The following is a 27,055-nucleotide window of genomic DNA, read 5'->3' on the forward strand; positions in this document are numbered from 1 at the left end:
GGCTTAGCCCACGGCACCACCACACTGGCCATAAGTGGGCCCTCCGTGTCTGGTGGAAAGCCCCTCCCCAGAACGCTGGCCTGTGGCCCTTGCTTTAGTCCTGTGTTGTTTGTCACTCTGGACCCCCGTCGTTCAGGGGGTGGTCTGCTGGGTGACACCCGAGCCTGCCTCTGAAGCCGCAGCTCCACGCCCTCACCAGGAAAGGACCATCTCCTTGGTGCCAGTGTGGCTGCACCAACCTGAAGGATTTTTTAAAAAGATTTTTTTTATTTGAAAGGCAGAGTTACAAAGAAAGAAAGGGAGAGAGCGAAAGAGAGGTCTTCCATCTGCTGGTTCACTCCCCAGTGGCTGCAGTAGCCGCAGTGGCTGGAGCTGAGCCGATCCAAAGCCAAGATCCAGGAGCTTCTTCCAGGTCTCCCATGTGAGTGCAGGGGCCCAAGGACTTGGGCCATCTTCCACTGCTTTCCCAGGCCATAGCAGAGAGCTGGATCGGAAGTGGAGCAGCCGGGACTTGAACCAGCACCCTTACAGGATGCTGGTGCTGCAGGCAGTGGCTTAACCCACAATGCCACAGCGGTGGCCCCGACCTGGAGGATCTTGCAGGTCGCATGCTGTAGCGCCAGGCACTGTGCTAAGCACTCTATAATCACCGATTCTCACTCCTACCACTCCACGGGTACGTGCATGCATCCCCAGGTCCTTTTTTTTTTTTTTTGACAGGCAGAGTTAGACAGTGAGAGAGAGAGACAGAGAGAAAGGTCTTCCTTCCGTTGGTTCACCCCCCAAGTGGCCGCTACAGCCGGCACACTGCGCCGATCCGAAGCCAGGAGCCAGGTGCTTCCTCCTGGTCTCCCCTGCAGGTGCAGGACCCAAGCACCTGGGCCATCTTCCACTGCCTTCCCGGGCCACAGCAGAGAGCTGGACTGGAAGAGAAGCATCCAGGACAGAATCTGGCGCCACAACCAGGACTAGAACCCGGTGTGCCGGCGCTGCAGGTGGAGGATTAGCCTAGTGAGCCATGGCGAAGGCCCACATCCCTATTTTAAGATGAGGACGTTAATGCTCAGATAGGTTAAGCAATTTGCTTGAGGTCACACAGCTTCCACGTGGTGGGGAAGGGATAAATACAGCTCTGTTGTCAAATGTCAACATTTTTAAATGGATTTGTATTTACTTGAAAGGCAGAGACAGAGGCAGACAGAGGTCTTCCATGTGCTGATTAATCCCCCTCTGCCCCCCACCTCCCACCCCCACCTTTCAAAAGCCAGAGCTGGGCCAGGCCGAAGTCAGGAGCCTGGAAGTCAATCCCAGTCTCCCTCGTGGGTGGCAGGGACCCAAGCACTTGACCCAGCACCTGCTGCCTCCCAGGGGGCCGGGATCAGAGGCAGAGCTGGGACTCGAAACCAGGCTCTGGGATGTGGAAGGCCAGTGTCTGCCCGGAACTCACAAGCAAGCACTCTCCCAGAACCATACCCACCCAGCGCGGTAGAGCCATCCCGGGCCACGCCCCCTCCCCACCCCTGGGAGAAGCTGCAAAGCGCCCACAGGCCTGGGGTCCACTGTACCCCAGGCTGCACACCCTGCCCCGGGGCGGAGCCAGCCCCCTCTTTTCCTGGAGCCCCTGGTGCATCAGTGAGGGCCTGTGGCTGGAAGGCAGAGGCCGGCCTGACCTCCGCACGGCCAGGACTGCACCTGCTCTGCCTGGAGATGTGGCCGGGGCGTGATGGCAAACGAGTGGGAACTTGGTAAGCGGCCTTGCAAGGAAGGGCGGGCTCAGCATGTGTGTATCCACACGCTTTCTTTGCTTTTCAGGGGAGATTACAGATTTCTAGCTGTGATAAGACGCCAGCTTATTCAGTAAAGCAACTCCTGAGAACTGTTCACTTAGCTGCTTCTGTTCTAAGCAGGGTGGCTTGTCCACACACCAGACACCCGCCTCCTTCAGCTACAGCTCCGACGGCCTTTTATTTGCCTTCTTTGTAACACAGAAACTCCAGGCGGGGGGTGGGGGGCTGACTCAGTCGGGTGGGCTGGTGGCCAGCAGCCTGGTAGCCAGGGGGCCTTCCAAGGAGAGGTCGGGCCGGTCACCTCTGGAGGAGCCGGCCGGCCGGCCACTGGGGCTGCAGTCCTTGTCGGGGAGGTAGGGCAAGCTGTCGGGGGGCTCCTGGGCGCAGGGGTCGGGGTGCACGGCCTTGAGGGCCAGGCCCCGGTAGCGCTTCCTGCGGTTCACCTTGTATAGGCGGATCCTCTCCTTCTCGGCCTCGGGGTCGGCCAGGACCCCCACCCAGCGCAGGCTCTCGTTGACGGGGCCCGTGAAGTGGGGCAGGCTCCCCGAGGAGGAGTAGGAAGGGCTGGGCCTGCTCTCCTCCGAGTCCGCTCTGGGCTCCAACCTCGGGTCCTGCTCTTGGCTGGGACTTACGATGTCACCAGAGGAGGCAGGCGGCCGAGTTTTCAGGGTGCGACTCTGCTGTTTATCTGCTGAGCACAGGAGCAGGTTAGCACTGGGGCTGAGGGCCCTGCCTTCTCAGCCTCCTGTGTGCCTCCTGCCTGCGTGCACCCAGCTGGGCTATCCCAGGGTGGGAGGAAACACCAATGGAGCAGACCGAGCTAGCCCCTCTGGATAAAGGGTCTCGGCCCTGCCCCAAGAGCCCCAGGCACGGAAGCTGGTGCGAGGCCAGATTGGGACGTGGGTCCCATTCTCCCCCCACTGCGCCCTGCTGCCCCACCACCCGTGTGCCAAGGAGCTTCCCAGGTCTGTGGGCGACGACTCCACCACAAGTCTAGACACTCCACGGTGGAAGAAGGGAGGACGGCGGGAAGGCTCCCGAAAGGTGACTGGCAGGATGCCCAGCCGGGGACTCCTGCGGCCGGGGCTTGTGCTGTTCTACAAACGTTAGCTGTGTTTCAGGGTTATCTACAAGACTCGCTCACCCTGCTAGTTTTGGGGAGGGAGAACCATGGCTTCCTCTTACCCCAGGAAGCAAAGGAAGAAAAACTGGTTCTGTCGGGGGTGGGGGGGTTGCTTTCCTTACCCTCCTGCTCCCCAGGAACCACCTGGTGGGTGTCCCCTGTCGATGCAGTGAGGTGTGTGGCCCTGGGACTCCTACGGTCAAAGCTAGGCCAGAGAGCGCTTCAGCCCCTGCCTTCACTCTGCGGGGCACACAGTGCGCCCCGACCTTGCCCCGACCATCATCGGTCCCCACCCCTGCCCGTGATGCTGACAGGGGCGGCGCTGCTCCCTCTGCCCCCAGCCAGTCTCTGACCATCGCCAGGCCACTGAGTGGGCCGCACTGGGGACAGTGGACTTCCAGCACTCACGGGCAGGTGCGCTCTCTGTCCTCAGAGTGGGTGCTCAGCGCCTCTGCCAGGAAGCCTGGGGCCCTGGGGCAAAGCACAGTGAGGTGCTGGGACTCTGGGATGGCGGCCAATCTCAGTGTGCACATTAGAGGACTTCCGTGGGGAGGGGAGCAGGTTAGGATGCTTCCTGGGACGCCTACAGCCCATAGCAGAGCGCCTGGGTTTGAGTTCTGCTCTGCTCCCAATTCCAGCTTCATCCTGTCCATTGTTTTTGGGTAGTAAGCCAGCAGATGAGACACTTTCTCTCTGTCTCTCTCTCCATCCCTCCCCCCTCCTCCCTCCCTCCCTAAGTCTACCTTTCAAATGAAGAATCTTTTTTTTATGATGTATTTATTTTGAAAGGCAGAATTACAGAGAGAAAGGGAGAGACAGAGAGAGATCTTCCATGTGCTGGTTCACTCCTCAGATGGCCACAATGACCAGCAGTTGGCCAGGTTGAAACCAGGAACCAGGAGCTTCATCCAGGCCTCCCATGTGGGTGACAGGAGCCCAAATACTTGAGCCATCCTCCGCTGCTTTCTCAGACCATTAGCAGGGAGCTGGATTGGAAGTGGAGCAGCCAGGACACAAACCGGCAACCACGTGGGATGCTAGCGTTATGGGCGGCAACTTTACTGGCTACACCACAACAGTGGCCCCCAAATAAATAATCTTTTAAAAATATATAGTTTTTAAAGTTTGTGGAAAATGAAATTACAAGTTAGATGCAGGGGCTGGCGCTGTGGTGCAGTGGGTTAAAGCCCTGGCCTGAAGTGCCAGCATCCCATATGGGTGCCGGTTCTAGTCCCGGCTGCTCCTCTTCCAACCCAGCTCCCCGCTTTGGCCTGGGGAAGCAGCAGAGGATGGCTCAAGTCCTTGGGCCCCTGCACCCATGTGGGAGACCCAGAAGAAGCTCCTGTTTCCTGACTTCAGATCGGCTCAGCTCCGGCTGTTGGGGCCATTTGAGGAGTGAATCAGCAGATGGAAGACCTCTCTCTCTCTTTGTGTGTGCCTCTGCCTCTCTGTAGCTCTGCCTTTCAAATAAATAAATATATCTATTTTAAAAATGGAGCTGGGACTTGAATTAGGCACTGCAATATGGGATGCAGGCGTCCCAGATGGGATCTGAACCACTGTGCCCAATGCCTGACCCTCGCATGTGAAGGTGTCCCTGAAGGGTGGAGTAGCTGTGCAGGACTCCATGTGCACAGTACTGCTGGGCTGCGGGGTCAGTGCACAGCAGTGCCTGAGTGATATCTGTGTGTGTGTGGAGACAGAATGTGTGCACATGTTGGGTCTGTCCCACTGTCCCACTGAGAGGAGGGGTACGCAGGTGCTGGGGACTCTAGGAGGACGGGGCAGTGACTAGCGTGGTGTGTCCACGCAGGTGACAGCTGCCCCTGGTGCACGGGCCTGTGGAGCCCGGGTAGACGCGATTGCATGGGTGTGGGTGTCCAGAGGCGGGTGCCCTTGCCCGTGAGGGTCAGCATTTCCATGGCTACATGAGTGAGCACCTGTCACAGAACGTCTTCACTGTGTGCCACTGGGGTCGGTCTCTGTTCAGTGGGGTGCTTAGTTACCTAAGAGATACCCTAAGTTCTTTCTCTGCTTTTAAACACTGCCCACCCACAAATATCTGTTCCCCACGGGTGCCCTTTAGGACTGCTGGATCCTTTGCTCCTTTCCCAAGTGAGCAAACCAGACCAGACCTCCAGGAGTTGCTATGGCAGTTCACATCAAGACAGCGCTATCCACATGTGCCTTATCCTCTGTCACCTGCGCCGCTTCCAGGTTCATCCACCAGAGACCGTACTATCCGAACAGAGCTGCCAGAGAGCGCCGTGGGGAAGCGGTGCACGTTTAGGGCTGTGCGTCCCGGCTAAGGGGTTAGGCAGGTGCCAGAGTGCCTGCGCACAGCTAAGGGTTCCTGTGTGTGTGTGGGGGGGGGGTCCTCTGGGTGGAACTGCAGACACCGAGAATCCGGGGTGCCAGTCGAGAGACCGCAACGTCTGCTTGGGGGTGAGGCGTCGGCGGGAGCGGCCTGCGGGCAGTGCGGGGACCCTGTCCAGGACGCAGGAGTCTCAGCTCCGTGTCTGAGGCGGCCTTCGGGGCGGGGGGGCTCTGGGAGGAGCGGCGCAGGGACCGGGGCCCAAGCAGCCGCGCAGTCGCTCCTCTTACCGTCCCTCTTGCCCGACCCCTTGGTCTTCTTCTTCTTCTTCTTCTTTTTCACCTTCTGTTTGGCCGCGTCCGAGGCGCCGCCCACGATGGGGGGCAGCCTGGCTCCTTGCAAGCCCGCGGAGCTGCCTTCCCGCTCCTCCTCGTCCTCCTCGTCTTCGCCCACCTCGCTGAATCCCCCTGCCCTGGCCGCACTGGGGCCGTCCATCCGCCCGTGGGACAGCGACCTGCGCCGGGGCGGCGCCGAGCCGGCGGCTCCGGGAGCAGGCAGCCTGGGCAAGGCCACGCGTCTCCATGGCAACCGGCCACCCGGCGCGTGCGTGGTCGGGAAGCTTCCGAGCCCGCCCGGCGGGCTCAAGAGTGCGCATGCGTGCACGCTGCCAGCCGCCGGGGCGCGGGGCAAGCGGCCGCGGAGTTCTGAGTCTTTTAGCTGATGTTATCTCGTCAGCTCCTGTGCCCTTCCTGGCCTGGGAATGCCTGCCCTGACCGGCTTGGGGGCTTCTGGGCCCCGCAAGAACCGCTCTGCCTTTAAACCCTTTCTACCAATGTTTGAGCCTCACAGCTGCTAGAATGTGAGCTTTTAAAGGCCATTTAAAAAAATTCATTTTGAAAGAGAGAGAGGATCTTCCAGGCGCTGGTTCACTCCTCAGATGGCCCCAATGGCCTGGGTTGGCCCAAGCGAAAGCCAGGAGCCAGGAGCTTCTTCTGGGTCTTCCACATAGGTGCAGGGGCCCAGTCTCTTGGGCCGTCTTCCGCTCCTTTCCCAGGTGCATTGGCAGGGAGCTGGATCAGCAGTGGTGCAGCCGGGACATGGACCAGTGCCTATATGGGATGCATTGCAAGAGGCTAAGCCACAACGCTGGCCCCTGGATTCTTTCCTCTTTTGCTGAAAATCCCCTAGTGATCAAATCAAACCAAACCAGATGGCCAACACCCCTCCAGGTGTTTGCTGTGTCCATTCACATACAGCTGAAGCTGTTCACGTGTGGCTTGTGATCTATCACCGGCTTTTCTTCCCAGGTTTACCCACCATCAACTGTATTACCTAGAAACAGCTGCCAGAATACCTCACATCTTCTGGAATAGTGCCATTCCCACAGGAGACGCACGGTGTGGGTGGGTTTGCTGACTCACGTGTAACCCGCAGGGAGTGGTGGAGGTGACCCCGGGTCGCTTCATCCGCCCGGTGATGGAGCCGTGCACATCCAGTAGCCCTTTTAGTCGAAGGCTTGCTCTGGAGTCGTGAGCCTCTGCGTAAGGCATCTGAGGACCCCGAGGCTGGCGTGCTGACCACCCAGAGAGACCCCCCCAGATCACGTGATGGGAGAGTGGGGTGCCCCCGCTGCTGCAGCCCCCGCGTTTCCACACCCAGCCCTGGTCTGGCTGCAGCGTCAGGTGAGACCACCAGGCCAGATCCACCCGGCCAAGCCAGAGAAACTGTGTGAGTCGCTGTAGTTTGGACATGATTCGGCTCCCAAGTCATCAGTGAGTACTGGAAGGTGGAGGGCTGGGTGGGAGGCGGGCCTTGGGTCACTGAGGATGTGTCCCTGGAAGGTGGTTCTCCCCAGAGTTGGCCGTAGCAGCCGGAGTCAGGCCTGGCTGCTCCCTGACTCTGCTTCCCAGCTCACCATATGCGTTTCTCCTGCCCTTCCTCTCTGCCAGTGACGTCAGATGCCTGATCTTGCACTGTGAACCCCCAAAGCCATGAGCCAAAAGAAACCTCCTTCCTTCATAGGCAGCTTGTCTTAGGTGCTTGGTTGTGTAGTGAAAAGCTGGCTAATACAGAGAGATCCTGTTCAAGTTACCAACCTTTGGAGTGGTATGGGAGGTAGCTGGAATACCACACTTCAATTTTAGTCATTCCAGTGGGGAAGACGTATTTGCTTGGCCTTTGGTGTTCCGTTTGCCTGATGATCAATTAATGTGTTGGCTGTTTATTTGTACCTTGTTTTGTTAAGTGCTTATTATTGAAGTCTTTTGGCCGTCTTGTAATTGGGTTCTTTTTATCTTTGTCATTGCTTTGTCAGAGTTCATTACCTTTCCTGGATACAAATGCTTTGTCAGATATATACCTAGAGCTTACATATTTATTTTCTTACTGGAGTCTTTTGCCAAGAACTGTTAAGGGGTCGACATTGTGGCACAGCAGGCTAAGCTACCGCCTGTGACACTGGCATCCCACGTGAGCTCCAGTTCGAGTCCTGGCTGTTCCATTTCTAATCAAGCTCCCTGCGATTGTGTCTGGGAAGGCGGCAGAAGAAGGCTCAAGTGCTTAGGCCCCTGTCACCCATGTGGGAGACCCAAATACACTTCCAGGCTCCTGGCTTTGGCGTGGCCCAGCCTCCCCCATAGCAGTCATTTAGGGAGTGAAACAGCAGATGGATGATCTCTCTCTCAAACTCTGCCTTTCAAGTAAATAAATAAATATTCTTTTTTAAAGAAAAAAAAAGGAACTGTTAAGTTCTTTGATCAATATTTTCTCTTTGTATCCTGTCCAAGGAATCTTTGCCACCCCCTAGATCATAAAGATGGTGTGCTATATTTTTTTCAGGAAGCCTTGTGGTTCTCAGGTTGAAGGTTAGGTCCAAGATCCATCTCAGATTAATTTTGTGCATAACAATCAACGTTTATTTTTTGCAAAATGGGTTTCCATTTATTTCAGGAATTTATTTTGAAAAGACTTGGTACTCTTATAGAAAAATCAATTAACTCTATTTGTGTGAATCTCCTATTTTGTTACATTATTCTGCTTGTCATTTTTTTTTTTTTTTTTTGACAGGCAGAGTGGACAGTGAGAGGAGAGAGACAGAGAGAAAGGTCTTCCTTTGCCATTGGTTCACCCTCCAATGGCCGCCGTGGCCGGAACACCACGCTGATCCGAAGCCAGGAGCCAGGTGCTTATCCTGGTCTCCCATGGGGTGCAGGGCCCAAGCACTTGGGCCATCCCCCACTGCACTCCCAGGCCACAGCAGAGAGCTGGCCTGGAAGAGGGGCAACCGGGACAGAATCCGGTGCCCCGACCGGGACTAGAACCCGGTGTGCTGGCGCCGCAGACGGAGGATTAGCCTATTGAGCCACGGCACTGGCCCTGCTTGTCAATCTTAAACCAATGCCATTATTGTATTTTGTATTATCCATAAGCCAATACCATTACTGATTATCATAGCTTTAAAGTAAGTCTCCCTAACAGAGTGTTAGCCTTCCAGCCAAGTCCCTTCTGCAGATTGTTGCAACTGTTCTAGAACCTTGACCTTTCTGTACAGATGTCCCTGTCTCTTTCTTCCAGATAGCCTGTTGAGAGCATGCTGGGGAATGCACGGGGTCTCTAAGTTTCGGCACTCTAGCGCTCCGTACGTGGCCGCTGCTGGTGTTGATCCGCACTCTGCACGTGTGGACGCTGCTCTGTAGAGGGCCCTTCTGTTAGTTTGTGTGTGCGCGCAGTCCTCCCACCCACTGGCAAGCCCCCCAGCACGGCTCTGCAGCAGCGAGCACGCTGTGTGTGCCTCTTGCCCGTCTGCCTTTGTCCTTGGAGCTAAGTGAGATGTAGGTGACGAGGTCCTTTGTGCAGGTGGCCAGCTGCTGGCTGAGATGTCTGGGGCTTGCTTTCCAGGTGTCCATCTGCACTCGGTCTTGTGTTCACAGACAGGTGCTCAGAAAGGCCGCCTGCCCTCCCGCCTGTCTTCCCCTCTGCTGGTCCTCCTTGCCTGAATGCTTAGCTGGCTGCAGCCAGCCTGAGCCTGCCTCTCCCGTTTCAGTGAAGGTTGCGTGGAGGTTGTGCCGGGCCAGCCAGTGAGCTATGAAAGAGGAAGATCCCCTCTGGCACAGGGATGCATGGGAGGAATACTCACAGAAGTCCTCGCCGAGGAGGCTGTTTGAATGTTTACAGGCGCTGCAACTGTGCATCGTTCCATTTCGGCCGTCTCTGTGTCCTCACTAACCCATGGCTACCGGTGGAGCGCTCACCCCATTGCACTACCAAGCAGCTCCATAAGGCCACCAGTGTTCATCCTTATCATTGAGTCTGATGGACCTCTGCCCTTGTCACATTTTGCCTCTCAGCAACATTGACACTATGACCGCTTCCTCCTTCTTGCAACATTGTTTTTGCTTGACTTTTCGGCCATCACACCTGCGGCGTTCTGGCTGCTCCACCTCCTGGACTGATAAGTCCGCTCTTCTCAGCCCCTGAAAGCCGGGCTTGTCTAGAAAACGTGTCTTAAAGTTCTGTGTATTTTCTCAAGGTGTTTGCATCTCTGCTTATAGTTTCAATCATTTCCTGAAGGCTGGTGACTTTCAATTTCAACCTTTGGCCTGGAGCCCATGTGTCCGAAATCCAGCATCCAGCTCAACCTCGCAACTTGCTCACATGTACCCGGGCGAACCTTGTTGTTTGCTGTGTTGGTTGGTCTATTGGTTTGAGTTCCCCCAAAAGCAGACTCTAAGACAAAGGATTGAGTGCAAAGAGTTTGTTTGGAAGTTGATCCTAAGAAGCACTGGTAGGGAAGTAGATAAGTGAGACAGGGAAGGCAGGACAGGTAAGAGAGGGCTAATTATCCTGCTATTACCGCTGTGTGTGATTGGAGCTAAGCTCTCCTGGGTATCTCGGGGGGGGGGGGGGGTGCAGCGTAACCTGCTCAGAGTAAGCCCAGCTCAGAGGTGACAAAGAAGCCAGGTATTAGCCACCATCTCTCCCAAGAGGTTGCCTCTGGGGGCATTAACTCTGCACTTCTGGCTTGCAGAGCACAGGCCCAGTTTATGTCCACTAGCAAAGAAAAGCCCTCAGGTAGCATCAGTTTGACATGTGGAGGTGAAAGGTGGGGGCTGGAGGCAAAACAGACACTGGTGCAGCTGCCTCCTGACTTTGACCCTCCCCACCTGCCCCCTGCCTGCAGAGTTCATGCCTTGATTGGCCTCATGTCTTTGCCCTGCCCTGTGACTTCAGGGGAGCAGCCTGCTCCGTCTCAGTCACTGTGAGTCCCTCCCCTTAGCCGAAAGTTGGATAAGAAGGAAGCTCTTACCCACTGCTGGCCACTGAAACTTGAGGGCTATCTCCTAGAACTTCCTGGGAAAGGTTTACCTGGTGGTAAGAAGATGTGGGGGAGGGGCCAGTGCTGTGGCATAATGGGTAAAGCTGCTGCCTGCAGTACCAGCATCCCATATGGGCTCCAGTTTGAGTCCCAGCTGCTCCACTTCCAATCCAGCTCTCTGCTATGGCCTGGGAAAGCAGTGGAGATGGTCCAACTCCTTGGGCCCCTGCACCATGTGGGAGACCCGGAAGAAGCTTCTGGCTCCTGGCTTCAGATTGGTGCAGCTCCGGCTGTTGTGGCCATCTAGGGAGTAAACTGGCAAATAAAAGATCTCTCTCTCTTTATCCTCTCTCTGTGTAACTCTGACTTTCAAATAAATAAATAAATCTAAAAAAAAAAAAGATGTGGAGGAGGAGATATGCATCTCTTCTGGGGGCGGTGATGCATGGACGTGTTGCCTGGGACTGTGGCCAACATCTTGCATGGTAGTGGCAGTGATGGGAGTGATGGGGCTGATCTGAGGACAAAGCCAATGTGCCCAGGTTGGCAGGGTCCTTGGGAACCCCAATCCTTGAGATAGACCCAAGCAATACTCTTTTTTTAAAAATGTTTGAAGGCAGAGGGTTACAGAGAGAGGGAGAGACTGAGAGAGATCTTCCATCTGATGGTTCACTCCCCAGATGGCTGCAATGGCCAGGGCTGGGCCAGGTTGAAGCGAGGAGGCAGGAGCTTCTCCCAGGTCTCCCAAGTAGGTGCAGGGACGCAAAAACTTGGGCCATCTTCTACTCCTTTCCCAGGCCATTAGCAGGGAGCTGGATCATAAGTGGGCCAGCCAGGACTTGAACCAGCACCCGTATGGGATGCCAGCACAACCTGGATGGCAGGGCAACCTGCTGTGCCACAGCGCCAGCCCCAAGCAAAATTCCTGCATATTGACCCCAGGAGCTGTCAAGAATGTCCCTTCAGCAGCGTGCATACTAGCAGAAATCTACTCAGTGGTGCAGGTGCACGTGGACTTTTGTGCATTAGTGGAAGAATGAACTGCAACCATGGTTGATTCTGCCCTGTAGGAAACCTTGGAGACATAATGTTAAAGAAAGGAAAGTGCTGGTGACCACAGTACTGTTTGATATCCTCTTTAGAGCTCAAAAACAAGTAAATGTAGATAATAGGTTGTTTAGCACACATGCGTTCTTGATCAAATTGCATTTTAGAAACACAGTGATAAGCACAAGCTTTAAGATGGCCATTAGCTCCAATGACAGGATAGGGACCGGGGGATGGAGGAGCCTATGAGACTGAGTGGGGGTGGGGGGTTGTAATTGTTTACTAAGGAAAAGAACAAAAACCCTTGATTAGCTGAATTCATACCCTGGAGCTTCTTGAAGTGAGAGTGTTTTTCATTTATTTTTTTTTTAAGATTTATTATTTACATGAAAGGTAGAGTTACAGAGAGAAACAGAGAAAAAAGAAACAGAGAGAGAGAGAGCGAGAGGTCTTCCATCTGCTGGTTCACTCCCCAGATAGCCACAACAGCCAGAGCTGCGCCGATCTGAAGGCAGGAGCCAGGAGCTTCTTTCTGGGTGCAGGGGCCCAAGGACTTGGACCGTTCTCTTCTGCTTTTCCAGGCCATAACAGAGAGCTGGATCAGATGTGAAGCAGCTGGGACTCGAACCGGTGCCCATATGGGATGCCAGCACTGCAGGCAGCAGCTTTACCCGCTACGGCACAGCACCAGCCCCTTTAAATATTTTTAAAAATTTAATTTTGTGTATTTGAAAGGCAGAGAAATATACAGCAGGATTTTTCATCTGCTGGTTCACTTCTCAAATGTTTACAACACCCAGAGCTGGGCAGGCCAAAGCCAAGAGCCAGAAAAATCATTCCAGGTCTCCCATGTGGGTGGCAGGGACTTAACCACTTGAGCCGTACTGTTGCCTCCGAGCGTGCACATTAGCAGGAAGCTGGACTCGGAAGTGGCTGGAACTTGAACCCAGACTTTCTAGTATGGGATGAGGGCGTCCCAACCAGGGGTCTAACCACTGAGCCAGGTGCCCGCCCCGGGAGTGCTTTTTATGTGAGAGGATAAATAAACCTGGTCTTGGCCGGCGCCACGGCTCACTAGGCTAATCCTCCGCCTTGCGGCGCCGGCACACCGGGTTCTAGTCCCGGTCGGGGAGCCGGATTCTGTCCCGGTTGCCCCTCTTCCAGGCCAGCTCTCTGCTGTGGCCAGGGAGTGCAGTGGAGGATGGCCCAGGTGCTTGGGCCCTGCACCCCATGGGAGACCAGGAGAAGCACCTGGCTCCTGCCATCGGATCAGCGCAGTGCGCCGGCCGCAGCGGTCATTGGAGGGTGAGCCAATGGCAAAAGGAAGACCTTTCTCTCTGTCTCTCTCTCACTGTCCACTCTGCCTGTCAAAAAAAAAAAAAAAAAAAAAAAAAAAAGCTGGTCTTTGGTCAGCCACATCAAGCTAAGTTTTTTGTTGCTTGATCCTGTTGACAGAGCACCTGACACCAACACGCACGCAGATCACCTCTACCATCTTCGCCCTGAGACTCGGTCCTCCTGCCCGTCTGTCTGGGCGAATGACACCACCAGCCACCCAGCCACCCAAGCCCGAAGCCCGGAGCATCTTTGATTCCTCCCTCTCGCCAGCTCCTTCCGATTCGTTACTGATTTACCAGTGAGACACGTCAAGGACCACTGCCTTTGCTCCGCGCCTGCAGCGGTTACCCGAGGTCACTCTGCCACCAGCTCTCGCTGTGCTGCCACAGTAACCTCCGAACCGGGCCGTGCTGCCCGAGGTGACCTCGGTGAAGCGGAAATCTCTCCACACGTTCCCCTCCCCTCTACGCTTCAGCCGCCGCCTCCGAGGCTTCCTGTTGACAGCAGAGGAATGCAAAACCCTCCCCACCCTGGGCTCCGGGCTTCCTCTTCACTCCAGGGCCGGTTGGCGTGGTCAGACCCTCTTCTCCTGGTAATTCCTGGTCTCAGTTTCTCATGAAAGCCTGCGCTGGCTTTGAAATTGCCTTGGGCTAACAAATGCCCTGGCTGTTTTCTGAAGCCTTGATGGGCAGTGGTGGCCTGTCTCAGTGACACTGGGATTTGCTACTCTGACTGATTTGATGTTTTGGAGGGAGTCCCTGGGCCCGTGGGCTCCAGCCCCACCAATTCCAGGCCGACCTAGAACCGTGTTTGTCTTTGGGAAAACTGTGTCTGACTCCCTAGGTCTTCTGATTTCCGTTGAGCTGCGCCAGCCTTGGAGAGGGGGAGTTCCTTTACCTTCCAGGAGAATCCAAGACCCAGGTCGGAGAAGGCGGGGCCTGGCCTGACAGCGAGGCTGGGTGGGAGCAGGGAGATGAGACTCCGGGGCCTGGGCCCAGAGCTGAGAAAGGTGAGACAACTTTTTGGTGACCAATGCGTGCGTCAGAAGGGATGACGTTCCCCCAGCACGACAGCAGCAGCGCACGTTCTGCAAAGGCCGCACCATCTCAGAAGGTCACAGACATGGCCCCGAGGGGGGGGGGTGGCTCTTCAAGCCTGAGGTGTGCAAGCCTTGGAAACGGCCCCAGTGTCCTTTCTGTGCAGTGCCAGCTCCCAAGTGGGCATCCTTTGGGAGCTCTCTAGTCACTGGCTCCTTTACAACTCCATAGGGATAGAAATTAAGCTATAAAAGACAGTCATACAAATGATTCCTATACACTCAGATAGCCGGTGAATTTTGTCTGGTAAAGATACGATTGAGGGGCTGGCGCTGTGGCGCAGTGGGTTAAAGCCCCAGTTTCCAGCACTGGTATCCCATATGAGCACCAGTTCGAGTCCCAGCAGCTCCACTTCTGATCCAGCTTCCTGCTAACATGCCTGGGAAAGCAGCAGAAGATGTCCCAAGTGCTTAGGCTCCTGCACCCATGTGGGAGACCTGGAAGAAGTTCCTGGCTCCTGGCTTTGGATTGGCTCAGCTCCGGCCATGTGGCCATTTGGGGAGTGAACCATCGGATGGAAGACCTGTGTGTGTGTGTGTGTGTGTACCTCTCTCTGTCTTTCAAATAAATGAAATCTATCTTAAAAAAAAAAAAGATGTGATTGATTTCTGCCCCATAGGCATGAAAAGGAGTCCCCAAATGCAATGTAGTTGAGCACTTCATTGCCCTGTGGTATGTTAAGGATATTAACCAGCCTTGTTTATTTTTTTTAAAGATTTATTTATTTTTAGAAAGCTTTTATTTAATGAATACAGATCTCATAGGTACAGCTTTAGGAATACAGTTCTTCCCCCCCGTTACCGCCCTCCCACCCCAACTCCCGTCCCACCTCCTATTCCCTCTCCCATCCCATTCTTCATTAAGATTCATTTTTAATTATATACAGAAGATCAACTCTAAGTAAATATTTCAACAGTTTGCACCCACACAGACACACAAAGTATAAAGTACTGTTTGAAGACATGACAAGTTTTACTGTTAATTCTCATAGTACAACTCATTAAGGACAGAGATCCTACATAGGGAGCAAGTGCACAGTGACTCCTGTTGTTGCTTTAACAATTGACACTCTTATTTATGAGCTCAGTGATCATCCAAGGCTCTTGTCGTGAGCTGCCAAGGCAATGGAAGCCTTTTGAGTCTACAAACACTGTCAGTATTTAGACAGGGCCATAAGCAAAGTGAAAGTTTTCTCCTCCCTTCAGAGAAAGGTGCCTCATTCTTTGATGGCCCCTTTTTTTCCACTGGGGTCTCTCTCACAGAGGTCCTTCATGTAGGTCATTTTTTGCCAGTGTCTTGGCTTTCTATGCCTGAAATGCTCTCCTGGGCTTTTCAGCCAGGTCCAAATGCCCTAAGGGCTGATTCTGAGGGCGGAGCCCAGCCTTGCGTTGATCAGCAACCTCATTTCAGCATTTCTGAAATGTGTGCATTTCTGCTCTTAAAATTGTTCTTTGAATTGGTTTGTTTCCTCGTCTTATTGGTTCCTTCATCAATGACAAGTTTGAATAAAATCTCATATTCAGTTGTGATTTGCTGTTTCTGCGGCACAGAAACAAAATACGTTTTTCTCCATTCCTTGAAAGAACGTTTTTAAAAAGATTTATTTAGCTGAAAGGCAGAGTGACAGAGAAAGAGATCATCCATCCACTGGTTCACTCCCCAATTGGTCACAATGACTAGGGCGGAGCCAGCCCGAAGCCAGGAGCCTGGAACTCCATCCGGGTTTCCCACGTGGGTGCAGGGCTCCAAGCACTCGGGCCATGGTCTGCTGCTTTCCCAGGCGCACTAGCAGGGAGCTGGGTGGGAAGCAGAGCTGTCAGGGCTCCAGGTGGCTGCTTAACCCGCTGTAGCACAATGCCAGCCCTTGAAAGAAGGTTTTATCTGAAGTTCAATGTATTCATCTGGAAAACACTGCTGACCGACGAAGTGCAGCAGGAAAGAGGTGATTCTTGGAGAGCAGCTGTCTGTGTCCGTCCTCTGTCAGACTGGGATTCCTGAGGTCAGAGTGTGATGGGGGTTTTCCTGCCCTCACAGCCCCACCTCCACCCGGCACAGATCTCCATTCTGAACCCACTCCCGTGACTGTGAGGGTGCGAGTACAGCCCTGCTCTGCAGAGGCCGGAACTGGTCCTCAGATGGGAAATGACTGGCCCAGCCGCTCCGTGGTAGCTAGCCCCCCAGCAGGGCCTCGAGTCCGCAGTCCAGTTCTCCATAGTTTCTAAGGGGCAGTAGATCTTATAATGATGTTCACTGAGCCCCAGGAGAGGTGGAGATGTTTTCCATTTGTGTCAGTTTCTCTGCTTATACTTTCTTGGTTATTTTTTGTTGTTGTTAAGAATGATTTATTTGAAAGGCAGAATAACAGAGAGAGAGAGAGAGAGAGAAATTTCCATCTGCTGGTTCACTCCCCAGATGGCTGCAACAGCCAGGGCTGGGCCAGGCCGAACCCAGAAGCCCAAAGCTCCATCCAGGTCTCCCACGTGGGTTGCAGGGGCCCAGGCAGTTGGGCCATCTGCTGCTGCTTTCTCAGGTGCATGAGCTGGACCGGAAGCAGAGCAGCTGGGTTTTAAACAGGTGCTCATATGGGATGCTGGTGTTGCAGGCTGCAGCTTGATCCACGGTGCCACAGTGCCGGTCCCTGCTTACGCTTTCTTGTGGGCTCTGTGGCGGCTGCTATGAGCAGGTGAGAGCTGAGGTTATCTCCCTGGAAGGACCAGTTTTCCCTGTTGGTGCTGACATGGCTGTGCCCTGGGCAGAGCTTGTGGCTTTGCACCTTCCTGTTGCCTGGACATCCCGCCAGCTGGCTGGGTGCTGATTCCAGATCCCTGCTCTGCCCGGCCCGGGCTGTCAGTATCTTCCCCAAGGAAGGCAGGCAGGGTCCGCTCTGCCACTGCAGCAGCCTTGGCCTTGGGCGAGCGAACTCCCTACTCTGGATCCTCAGGCTTACCGGCTCCGGTCTTCTCTGCTCCAGCTGTGTCTCTCTAAGGGACAGGAGTCTGTGGGTTCAGGGGTCCTGCATACTGGTAACGTGTCCTCCTGCCCCTCCTTCTGGCCACATTCTGATCCGTGGGGCAGTGGGGCTTCTTTCCCGAGTGGCTCCAGCCTGCTTGCAGGGCCAATGTGGGCCTTGCTCCTAAGCACAGCCAGGGCAGCATGGAAACTGGACAGGTGGGCAAAGGTGTCCTCTAGGGACACTGTGCAGTGCAGCTGTGCAGGACACGCCGGGAGTGGGAAGACCAGGGAGGGGGTGGCTGTGAGTGGGGGCAGAGTGCTGAGGAAGCGGAGTCTAAATTTCAGTCTGGCCTTCCAGGTTGTTCTGAAGGTGTATTTGTCAGGACAGGAGAATAGTACATATTTTACTTAACAGTTGTCAATTGGATTTACAACAGTTAATATTTAGACATATGGTGCGTGGGGCTCTCTGCTCTTGCCCCAGGCTTTGCAATTGTGCAGAGCAGCCTTGCTCTTTCTTTTTCCTCCTTTAATATCTCACTCCAGCCACTGCCTGATTGTCCCTGCAGACTTCACGGTCTGCATCGTAGCATGGCGGGTTAAGCTGCTGCCTGCGACACTGGCATCCCATACGTGTGCAGCTCCCTGCTAACGCACCTGGGACAGCAGCAGAAGACAGCCCAAGTGCCTGGGCCTCTGCCACCCTTGTGGGAGACCCGGATGGAGGGCCAGGCTCCTGGCTTTGGCCTGGCTGTTGTGGCTATTTATGGAGTGAACCAACAGATGGAAGATCTCTCTTTCTGCCTCCCTCACTGTCTCTAGGTAACTATGCCTTTCACATAAACAAAAATGTCTTTTAGAAAATCGGTGTTGTCGGTAAGGCATCTGAGACCTTCCTCACCCCAGTCCATCTGCCCCGCTGGCCCCGTTCTCTGCTTCCCCATTTGCCGCAGTCAGCATTTCTGCCGTCTCTTGCTTGCCTTCTCTGTGCCTGTGTTCCTGCTGCTCCTTCTACCCTAGTGGCCTTCCCCGTCCGACCCACCTAGCACACTTCCACTCATCCTCCAAGTCTCCGACAGCCTCCCGACTCCTGCCCCCCTGCGGTTCACGCCTGCGGTTTCCTTTGCATGGCCCAGGATGGAGTGCGATGGCGTAGCGGGCTCTGGGGTCAGACCTCACTCCCGGGCCTGCCACCATCCGGCTGTGTGCTGAGGCAGCTTGCTTGAGGCTGCTGTGCCCCAGCTTCACAGCAGTGAGACACAGATAGCGAGGTCCCTCCTCACCCAGCACCTCCCCGTGTACACACACAAAAGCCACAAGTGGCCGAGCACAAGCTGCTGTACAGAGATTATTCCTTTTTCAAAAAAAAAAAAAAAAAAAAAGCGGTACTGATTTATTGAAATGCAGAATTATACACACACACACACACACACAGAGAGGGAGAGGGAGAGGGAGAGGGAGAGGGAGAGGGAGAGGGAGAGGGAGAGAGAGAGAGAGAGAGAGAGAGAGATGGAGATCTTCTATCTGTTGTTTACTCTCCGAATAGCAGCAACAGCCAGGGCTGGGCCAGGCTGCAGCTGAGAGCCTGCAACTCCATCTAGGTCTCCCAAGTGGGTGCAGGGGCAGAGCAGCCGGGACTCACGCTGCACGCTGATAAGGGATGCGGGCCCTGCAGGCCCCCACGTCTTCTGTGAATGGTGTTAAGAGGGTGGAGACAGCCAGGCTGTGATGGGGGGGGGGGGGTTTGAGAGGGTGCTTAAATTGGATCAGGTCGTTCGAGGGGCGCCCTGCTGGGCCGTATGCCCCTCATCTCTTGCCATAGGAAGCTCTGTGCCATCTCGGGCCCCTGCTAGCAGGGGAGCATTCCCAGATGAGACAGACCCGTCGGGAACCTGCGCCTCCAGAGCCGTGGGCCAGATGCACCTCTTCTCTCTACAAAGCAAGCCGGCCTCGGGTGTTTCATCACTGCCGTGAACAGCTGACCCCTACAGGGCTGGCTGGGCCTTCCTCAGGCTGCCACTTGAGCCACCTTCTCTGTCTGACTCCCCTGCCCCACTCTCTGCAGTGCAGGTGCTGGTGTGGACTAGGAGGGCTCATTTCCCTCCCTCCCTGCACCAGAGGGACGTTCCTGACTTGCTGGTGGCTGGGGCTCCCCCGAGCCACCTCCTCTGCCTGGGGGCTCTCTCAAGGCTGCTTGAGCTCGGCTTCCTTCCTCAGTCTCCCCTGACACCTTTGGCGGAAGTGCCGTGGTCCAATGGTGGACACATAGCCCTGCTCGCCCCACACACCCCTTCGAGTGCTGAGCAGTGCCCCACCCATCCTTCTGTAATTCTCTGGGCCAGAGACGGGCATCGGGCCCCGGATGCATGGTTCTCACTGAAGGGAGTGGGGTGACCCCAGGGGACGTTTGCCATGGTCACAGCTGGAGGGGGCTGTGCTACTACGGGCAGGTGAGTGGTGGCTAGTGACACCACTGTGCACACTGCAGGGCTCAGCATGGTGCCCACAGCACAGGAGCCCCCAGCTCAAAGTGTCCATTCGCTGAGAAATCGGCTGCCGCTTCACGGCCGTCCCCAGGCAGTCACACCCTCTCCCCCCACCCGACATTGTCCCTGGCCGTGCTCTGCTCCGGGGCTGTGGAGCCATGGCGGCCTGGCCAGCACCATGCTGGGAAGATGCCCAGCTCACGGGCATCCTTCGTGTCTTGGAGGGGGTCTTTCCAGGCACTCGGTCTGCTGCTCTCAGCAAGGTCAGGGTGAGGGTCGCAGGGCCAGCTTGGGCCCCTCTTGGGAGGTCTGGAAGGGTATCTGGCAGCTCCTCTGCAGAGGGTGAGGGTCCTCACCAGCTGTCCACCTCTGTGGGGGGACTGCAGTGGGCACTCTGAGACGGGGAGTGCCCATCTGGCCCCACTGGCACTCTCTGAGGTGTGTGAGCCCCTCTCTAGAGGGTCAGCTCCTTGGAGGCTGCAGCTTCCCCAGCTGGCTCCCCCTGTGAGTCCCCAGCTCCCACGGCAGTGCCTAACTGTCTGCCGACGGTGAATGGAGGCTTCACCTCCCTGCAGCACAGCCGGGTTTGCAGCCAGAAGCTTATATCTCTACCTAAGTATCCGTAATCCCTGTAATCCGTTTGAAGAAAGAGAAGAAAGAGCTTGCTTGGATCTTGCAGCAAAAGAAAGGTGAGGAGGCTGCATTAAAAAAAAAAAAAAAAAAAAAAAAAAAAAACAGGCTGGCGCCACAGCTCACTAGGCTAATCCTCCGCCTTGCAGCGCCGGCACATCAGGTTCTAGTCCCCGTCAGGGCGCCGGATTCTGTCCTGGTTGCCCCTCTTCCAGGCCAGCTCTCTGCTATGGCCCGGGAGTGCAGTGGAGGATGGCCCAAGTGCTTGGGCCCTGCACCCGCATGGGAGACCAGGAGAAGCACCTGGCTCCTGGCTTCGGATCAGCTCGGTGCGCCGGCCACAGCGGCCATTAGGGGGTGAACCAATGGCAAAGGAAGACCTTTCTCTCTGTCTCTCTCTCTCACCGTGCACTCTGCCTGTCCAAAAGAAAAACCAAACAACAAAAAACATATGGGGCCGGCACTGTGGCGCAGTGGGTTAACACCCTGGTCTGAAGTGCCGGCACCCATATGGGCGCTGGTTTGAGAACCAGCTGCTCCACTTTCAATCCAGCTTTCTGCTGTGGCTGTGGCCTGGGAAAGCAGTAGAAGATGGCCCAAGTGCTTGGGCCCCTGCCCTATCATGGGAGACCTGGAAGAAGCTCCTGGCTTCAGATTGGCCCAACTCCGGCCGTTACAGCCAATTGGGAGTGAACCATCGGATGGAAGACTCTCTCTCTCTCTCTGCCTCTCCTCTCTCTGTGTAACTCTGACTTTAAAACAAATAAATAAATCTTTAAAACAAAACAAAACATATTTGAAAAGGCCCAAAGGTAGGGAGGGCAGCAGCGGGAGCTGAGAGACAGATCTCCTGGTTCACTTTTCCAAATGCCTGCCACACCTGGGACTTGGCCATATGGCAGTTGGGAGCTGGGAACACACTCTAGGTCTCCCACTTGGGTGGCAGGGACCCAAGCACTTGAACCATCACCTGCTACCTCCCAGGGTCTACACTGGCAGGAAACCGGAGTCAGGAGCAGAGGCACAAACCCAGGCACTCCGACATGGGCTGCAGACATCCCGTCCCAAGCAGCCTCTTCATTCCTGTGCCAGACACTGCCCCCCACCCGCCCTCCGGAGGTCACTGTGCACCCTGCTGAGCAGGTGGGGGCGCTCTCCCAGGCTATGGGAAGAGGAGTTAATAAGGATAAAAAGGGCCTCTCCCCACGACCTGGGTGGCAGGAGCCGTGCAGCTCATGAGCTGCTCTGGGGTGGTGTCCGTGTGTGCACCTGTGGCGACAAACGTGTGGAAGAGTGTGCCCCTCTGCAGGAAGCATGCAGGAGCTCCCCAGAGAGACAGACCATCTCACACTGGAGGAGGAGTGGTGCGGGCCCTAGGGTGCTGCCCCGTGGGCCGAGAGAAGGAGGTGGCTGGGGGGCTGCTGGGGGGCTGCGTGTGTTTCCCTGCGGGCTCTCTGGTTACTGCTCTGGGGCCCTGTGGGAAAGCAAAGGGTAAATGAAGCACACGGGAAGCCCCAGTGAAGCCCGGCTGCAGCCAGTGGAGGTGCATCGAGGGCTCCCTCACAGCGCCCACGTGGGTGTGGCAGTAAAAGGTTCGAAGGCATGGGCTTTGCCCGGCTCCAGAGGGAGGCGGCTGCAGCCAGGAGCAGGTACTTCGTGGAGGCAGCTTCCGGTGAGCATATTCATCGCTCTCAGCTGGCTGCAGAGGTGGGGAGGGCTGTCTTGGGGCTGTGCAGGCGGCGAGGTAAGGGACTCCCGGAGGGCCACTGGGGCGTGGGCCAAGTGGATCCCTGCAGCCTTGGGATTCTGGGCTGAGGAGGTGACAATCGTGGTGCTGCACTCAGCAGCTCCTGCTGATGGAGATTACAGCAGGCCAGGGGCTTCCCCTATCTGATCTCGCCCAGCCCTCACCACAGGACTGTGCCCTTCTCCACTTTGCACATAAAGAGCCCGAGCCTAGGCTACATGAATACATAGCCACAAACCACACTGGGACCTGAAGTCAAGTAGAAAACTGAGTGCCGTGTGGCTAGGGTCAGCACAGGTGCACAGCGCCAGCTTCTTCTTTTATTAAAATTATTTATTTGAAAGGCAGAGACAGAGGGAGAGTGAGAGGCTTAGAGGGAGAGAGAGGTCTTCCATCCACTGGTTCACTCCCCAAATAGCCAGCTTGGCTGGTTCGAATCCAGGAGCCAGGAGCTTCTTATGCATCTCCCACGCAGGTGCAGGGGCCCAAGCATTTGGGCCACCTTCTGCTGCTTTCCCAGGCCACAGCAGGGAGCTGGGTCAGAAGTGGAGCAGCCAGGACATCAACGGGTGCCCATATGGGATACCAGTGTCCGGGTGGTGGCTTCACCGGCTACACCACAGTGCCAGCTTATGGGGGCTGTCCACTCACCCTGGCCCACACCTCCCCAGGAAGATCTAGTCCTGTAGGAAGGTATTCCCTGGAAACCAGGACCCCCAGATTTGGCTGTCACTCAGCCACTGATTTCCAGGGCCATCAGAGGACAGTTTCAAATGTCCCATCACCGAGGCCCAGAGCCGGGCGAAATGGACACAGCAGATTATTGTTTAAATGATGGCACCAAGACAGCAGCCTGGTGAACGCTGTGCATGGCCTCTCACAGCTGTTAGGGGCTGCAGCAGGTTGCCTTAACGTGTGCCTCCATCAGTGGGGCCCCTGTTCATTCAACAAACACCTGTTGAGCTCCTGCCACCCCCGGTTCCAGGCTCGGGAACCCGCATCTGCCCCCTTCTGCCACCTGGCGTTATGTAGCGCGGGTTGTTGCTGGAACCAGGAGTACAGGCCTTGGCCTTGGGCTTGGCGCTGCTCAGAAAGGACCCCGCAGTTCGTCACGCGGGGTCTAAGAGGTGCGCTGGAGGCTCGCTCGGTGGCGCGCACAGCCGTCCAGAGGTGACCGCAGGCCCAGGGCTTTTCCCAGGCCAAAGCAACAGGTGCCGGTTCTGAGCGGGGCGGGGCAGGACGGGGTGGGGCGGGGTTCCCGCCGCCGCCGCCAGAGGGCAGCCAGGGCGCGCGCGCGGCCAGCCGAGCTGGACCCCCAGGTACGTCTGGCTGAAAAGTGGGGTCGCCCCCGCCCAGGGGCCCGGGCTCTGAAGTCGGAGATTGCCTTCGGCTCCGCGCAGGGGACCGGGGGACACGTGCAGGGCGGCTCTAGAGCGGCGGCCGAGTCCTGGGAGCTCTTGGCGCCCGGGGGAGGGGCGAGGCCCGGGGGCCGGCGGGGCGCGGGCAGGGCCTGGCGCCGAGCTGCCCTCGCCGACCGCGCCCGCCGGTGGCCTCGCCCGGAGCCTGGGGATACCCCGGGCAGGCCTGGGCCTGGCCCCCCCAGGAGGCTTTGCTCCCGGCTCCTGTCCCGGGGCCCTCCACGGAGCCCGTCGCGAGCCCCCAGCGCGGGGGTGGCGGGGCGAGGCGAGGCGGGGGCGGCGGGTGGAGGAGGGGCGGGCGAGGGCGGCTGCTGACGGCCGGCGGCGCTGGGCTGAGCGTCCGAGCGCGCCAGTCAACAAGTGCGGTGTTTACCGAGCGCCTGTCCCGGCGCGCACGTGCGGCGGCGGGAGGGGGCTGGGGCTCGTCGCGGGTCCCCGCCCCTCTGCTCTTGGCCTATTTAGGGTCCTGTGCCGTGACATTGGGCGTTCGCCCCTCGTTAGGGGTCAGCAGTGGGATTCCGTGGGCACCGCGGCGTGTGTGGGTGCCGAATGGGGGTGTTTGTCGCTGGCGGGGGCCGGAGTCCCCGGCTTCGCCTGGTATCTTTCCAGGAGCCTGGCAGCCCGGCCCCAGCGGCCAGGCAGGCTTTGAGGAAATGCAGCTCCCGGTGCAGGGGTGGTGGCCCTGGCTCGCGAGGGTGTGCGGGCCACCTGCGGTGCGGGAGCCTCCTTTCGGGGCTCCTTCCTGAACACCTGATCACTCGCCTGGGTGGGTGATTGTCCCACCTGGAGATTGCGTGCGTGCGTGGGGCAGGTGTGCCGGGCAAGGTGGAAGCCCGCTGTCTGTGAGATCAGAGCTAGGGGACTCAGGTGAGCGCTCCTCCTCCGGAGCGGCAGTCTGAGGACCTGGTTCAGGAGCCGGGACCGCAGCCCGCTGTGTCTCCGGGCCCTCCTCCTCCCACCCCTGCCTCTCGCATCCACTCGGCCTCTGTCTCCTGAACAAGCTCGCAGAGCCGCACATCAGAGCCACGTTTCCCCCACCGTGCCCTGCACCTGCGGCTGCCTCCGCGCTGTGCCCCGCCTCGCCCTCGCTGCAGCCTGGCTGTTGGCCCCGGCAGGTTGTTGAAACCCCTGAACCGCTTTCCCGAAGGTCCTTTGCTCTCTTTTGCGGGCCCTCTGTGGCTCTGCCTGGGAAGCAGACGCCTGGCTTTGCTGGTTCTAGATAGTTCCACTTCCTCTTTGCCGCCCCCCTCCCTTCATCCAGAGGGGGAGCTGACCAGGAGTCTCCTTGGAGAAGCTCGGCTGTGTTGGGCCAGAGTCCTGCAGCCTCTCGCTTGCCTTCTCTGCTGCCATGCTCCCCGCCAGCCCCGCACAGCAACCCCTCCACGGTGTCGCCCCTGCACTCGTGGTCCCTTTTCCCATGTCACCGACCCATCCCCCTGAGAAGCCTGCAGAGGCTCTGACTTTCCTGCCCAGATTTCAAGGCTGTCAGTGCCTGGTCTCCTTCCCTCAAACCAGTTTCCAGACCTGCGGCTTCTCTCACCTTGTGCACCATAGTTGGCCCCCTTGCCCCTGCCCTATGTGCTTTCCCTGGGGAGGCTTTGCTCCCCTCCCTGGCTGCCTGGGGCCCTTTGCTGGCCCTGCACCCTCCAGCCACCACGGCCCGCGGGTCTCATTGCCCTCCTGCCCCCCCACCGGTCCCCAGGACGGGGCCCTGTGTAAGTGCTCAGTGCAGGGATCCCCACCCCAGACCTCCCAGACCACCTCGTCATTACCCCACCACCACCAGCATGGCTCCTGTAGCACCTCCTGCGCTATTCCCACATTCATCTGTGTGCCTGCAGGCTTGTGCATGGATTGGCTACAGGTTGGGGGTGCAGTTTAATACTTTGTTGTGTGCTGTTAGCCTGCTGTGCATCGTTCAGACTGTTAATCAGAGCCGCTGTGGATTTCCTGGGCTGGTGTGCCCCGGGCATCATCCCCAGCATTCCTTGCTTTTGTCGGCTCCTCGTGACTTCCAGATTGGCTGGTTTAGGGTTCGGGTCCTCAGGCAGAGGGCAGCCCCCTCTCTAAGCACACAGCTCGTTGGGGAGCAGAGTGGAGGCTAAAACTGCTGCAACCTGCCTGACTTGCAAGGCTGTTGCTACGGCCTCGGGTTTGCTGCCTGTCCAAGAAGGGGCGTGCCTCGGTGGGTAGAGCCTGTGTGCCCTGCGCACCTGGCACAGGTGTGCAGAACACTAATGGGTCGGTTGGTGACTTGGGACTCCGCCCGTCTCCAGGAAAGCACTTTGTAACAGACAGATGGCTAACGGTGGGACTGGTGACTCAGAGAAGCTGTGACACCTGCCCCGGGAGGCCTTGAGCACAGGCAGTTTTCCGGGCTGTTCTTGCAGAGTTGCGGGGTGGAGCACACCTTGCAAGGCTCCCCTTTCCTGGTCAACGAGACCCCACCCAGCCCCTGGTGGTGGTAAAGGCTTTCAACTAAGTTTGCTTAGGAGACGTCCTTCCCTGTTCTCTGCAGGTCACTGTCATGGGGAAATGAGTGCCTGCTGTGAAATCCCGTTACCATGGCAACCGGCATGGAGGCCCCAGCCTCTTGCTCCTGGGTCTCTGCACTGTGTGCTTCCAGGGGCTTTTTTCCATCTCTGTCGCCTAAAAAAAAAAAAAAAGAAAGAAAGAAAGCAGTACTCCTCCCTGCTCTCCTTTTCCATTAGACATTAGGGTAATTTTTTTTTCCAGATGGTGATTTCTGGGCACTGTTGGTGCCCCAGCAGGCTGTCGCCAGGCTGCTGGCACCCCATTAATAGTGACCCTGGGTTAGGTCACATTCTGAGTGACGCTCAGTGCCCCACGGGTAAAAGGACGTTAATGGCGGTTGCTGTGCCTTGTGATCGCTGAAAAAGCCGAGAAGCAGGCAGTGGTGTGCCGGCCCCCCGGGCGCAGCTTCCTCAGTGTGAAGGGGCGATGCTGTTTGTCTCCGGTTGCTGTGTCCTCTGCGTGGGTCCTGCTCACGCGTCTCCTGGCGGGGACCACCCAGAGCGGGCTGCCTCGGGGCTGCTAAGAAAGACAGGGTGCTTGGGGCTGATGCGGTGCAGTGGGTTAAACGGCCACTTGTGACACTGCCTGGGAACATCAGTTCAAGTCTCGGCCACTCTGTTTTGATCCAGCTCCTTGCTAAGGTGCCTGGGAGAGCAGGGGTAGATGGCCCAAGTATTTGGGCCCCTGCCACCCATGTGGGAGACTGGGATGGAGTTCCTGGCTCCTGGCTTCAACCTGGCCCAGCCCCAGCCATTGCAGCCATTGGGGGAGTGAACCAGTGGACAGATCTCCTGCCCTTTCCTCCCTGCCAACTCTCTCTAACTCCACCTTTAATTTTTTTTTTTTTCCGACAGGCAGAGTTAGACAGTGAGAGAGAGAGAGACAGAAAGGTCTTCCTTTTTCTGTTGGTTCACCCCTCAAGTGGCTGCTACTGCTGGCACGCTGTGCCGATCTGAAGCCAGGAGCCAGGTGCTTCCTCCTGGTCTCCCATGGGGTGCAGGGCCCAAGCACTTGGGCCATCCTCCACTGCACTCCCGGGCCACAGCAGAGAGCTGGCCTGGAAGAGGAGCAACCGGGACAGAATCTGGCACCCCAACCGGGACTAGAACCCAGGGTGCCAGCACCGCAGGCGGAGGACTAGCCTAGTGAGCCGCAGCGCCAGCCATGTAACTCCACCTTTAAAATAAATAAATAATTTTTTTAATTTATTTGAAAGGCAAAATGACAGAGTGAGACACGAGTCTCCCATCTGCTGGTTCACTCCCCC

General features: G+C 56.8%; 2 protein-coding genes across 4 annotated transcripts in view; one reads left to right on the forward strand and one right to left on the reverse strand.

Annotated features, from left to right (window-relative positions):
• Positions 1-1,159: 1,159 nt before the first annotated feature.
• LIAT1 (ligand of ATE1) lies at positions 1,160-5,722 on the reverse strand. Of its 2 annotated transcripts, none has more exons than XM_017349306.4 (2): positions 5,515-5,722; positions 1,160-2,475 (listed from the first exon to the last, which is right to left on the reverse strand). In XM_017349306.4, exons 1-2 carry the CDS (start codon positions 5,717-5,719, stop codon positions 2,018-2,020), a joined length of 663 nt encoding a protein of 220 aa, XP_017204795.3. In that variant the 5' UTR covers positions 5,720-5,722; the 3' UTR covers positions 1,160-2,017. The 2 variants fall into 2 exon arrangements, with proteins under 2 accessions (XP_017204795.3, XP_089172787.1); XM_089316661.1 differs by having other exon boundaries at positions 1,160-2,478.
• A 17,327-nt stretch (positions 5,723-23,049) lies between these two features.
• Positions 23,050-27,055, forward strand: part of RPH3AL (rabphilin 3A like (without C2 domains)) — a 129,687-nt gene continuing 125,681 nt past the window's right edge. For both annotated transcript variants that reach the window (XM_002719053.6, XM_070061180.2), the window contains exon 1: positions 23,050-23,154. The gene's annotated coding sequence lies outside the window, so the exon portion shown is untranslated. The remainder of the gene's footprint in view (positions 23,155-27,055) is intronic.

Source organism: Oryctolagus cuniculus, chromosome 17 (genome assembly GCF_051225735.1).
Source record: "Oryctolagus cuniculus isolate XC-2025 breed Fujian yellow rabbit chromosome 17, ASM5122573v1, whole genome shotgun sequence".
Lineage (NCBI taxonomy): Eukaryota > Metazoa > Chordata > Mammalia > Lagomorpha > Leporidae > Oryctolagus > Oryctolagus cuniculus.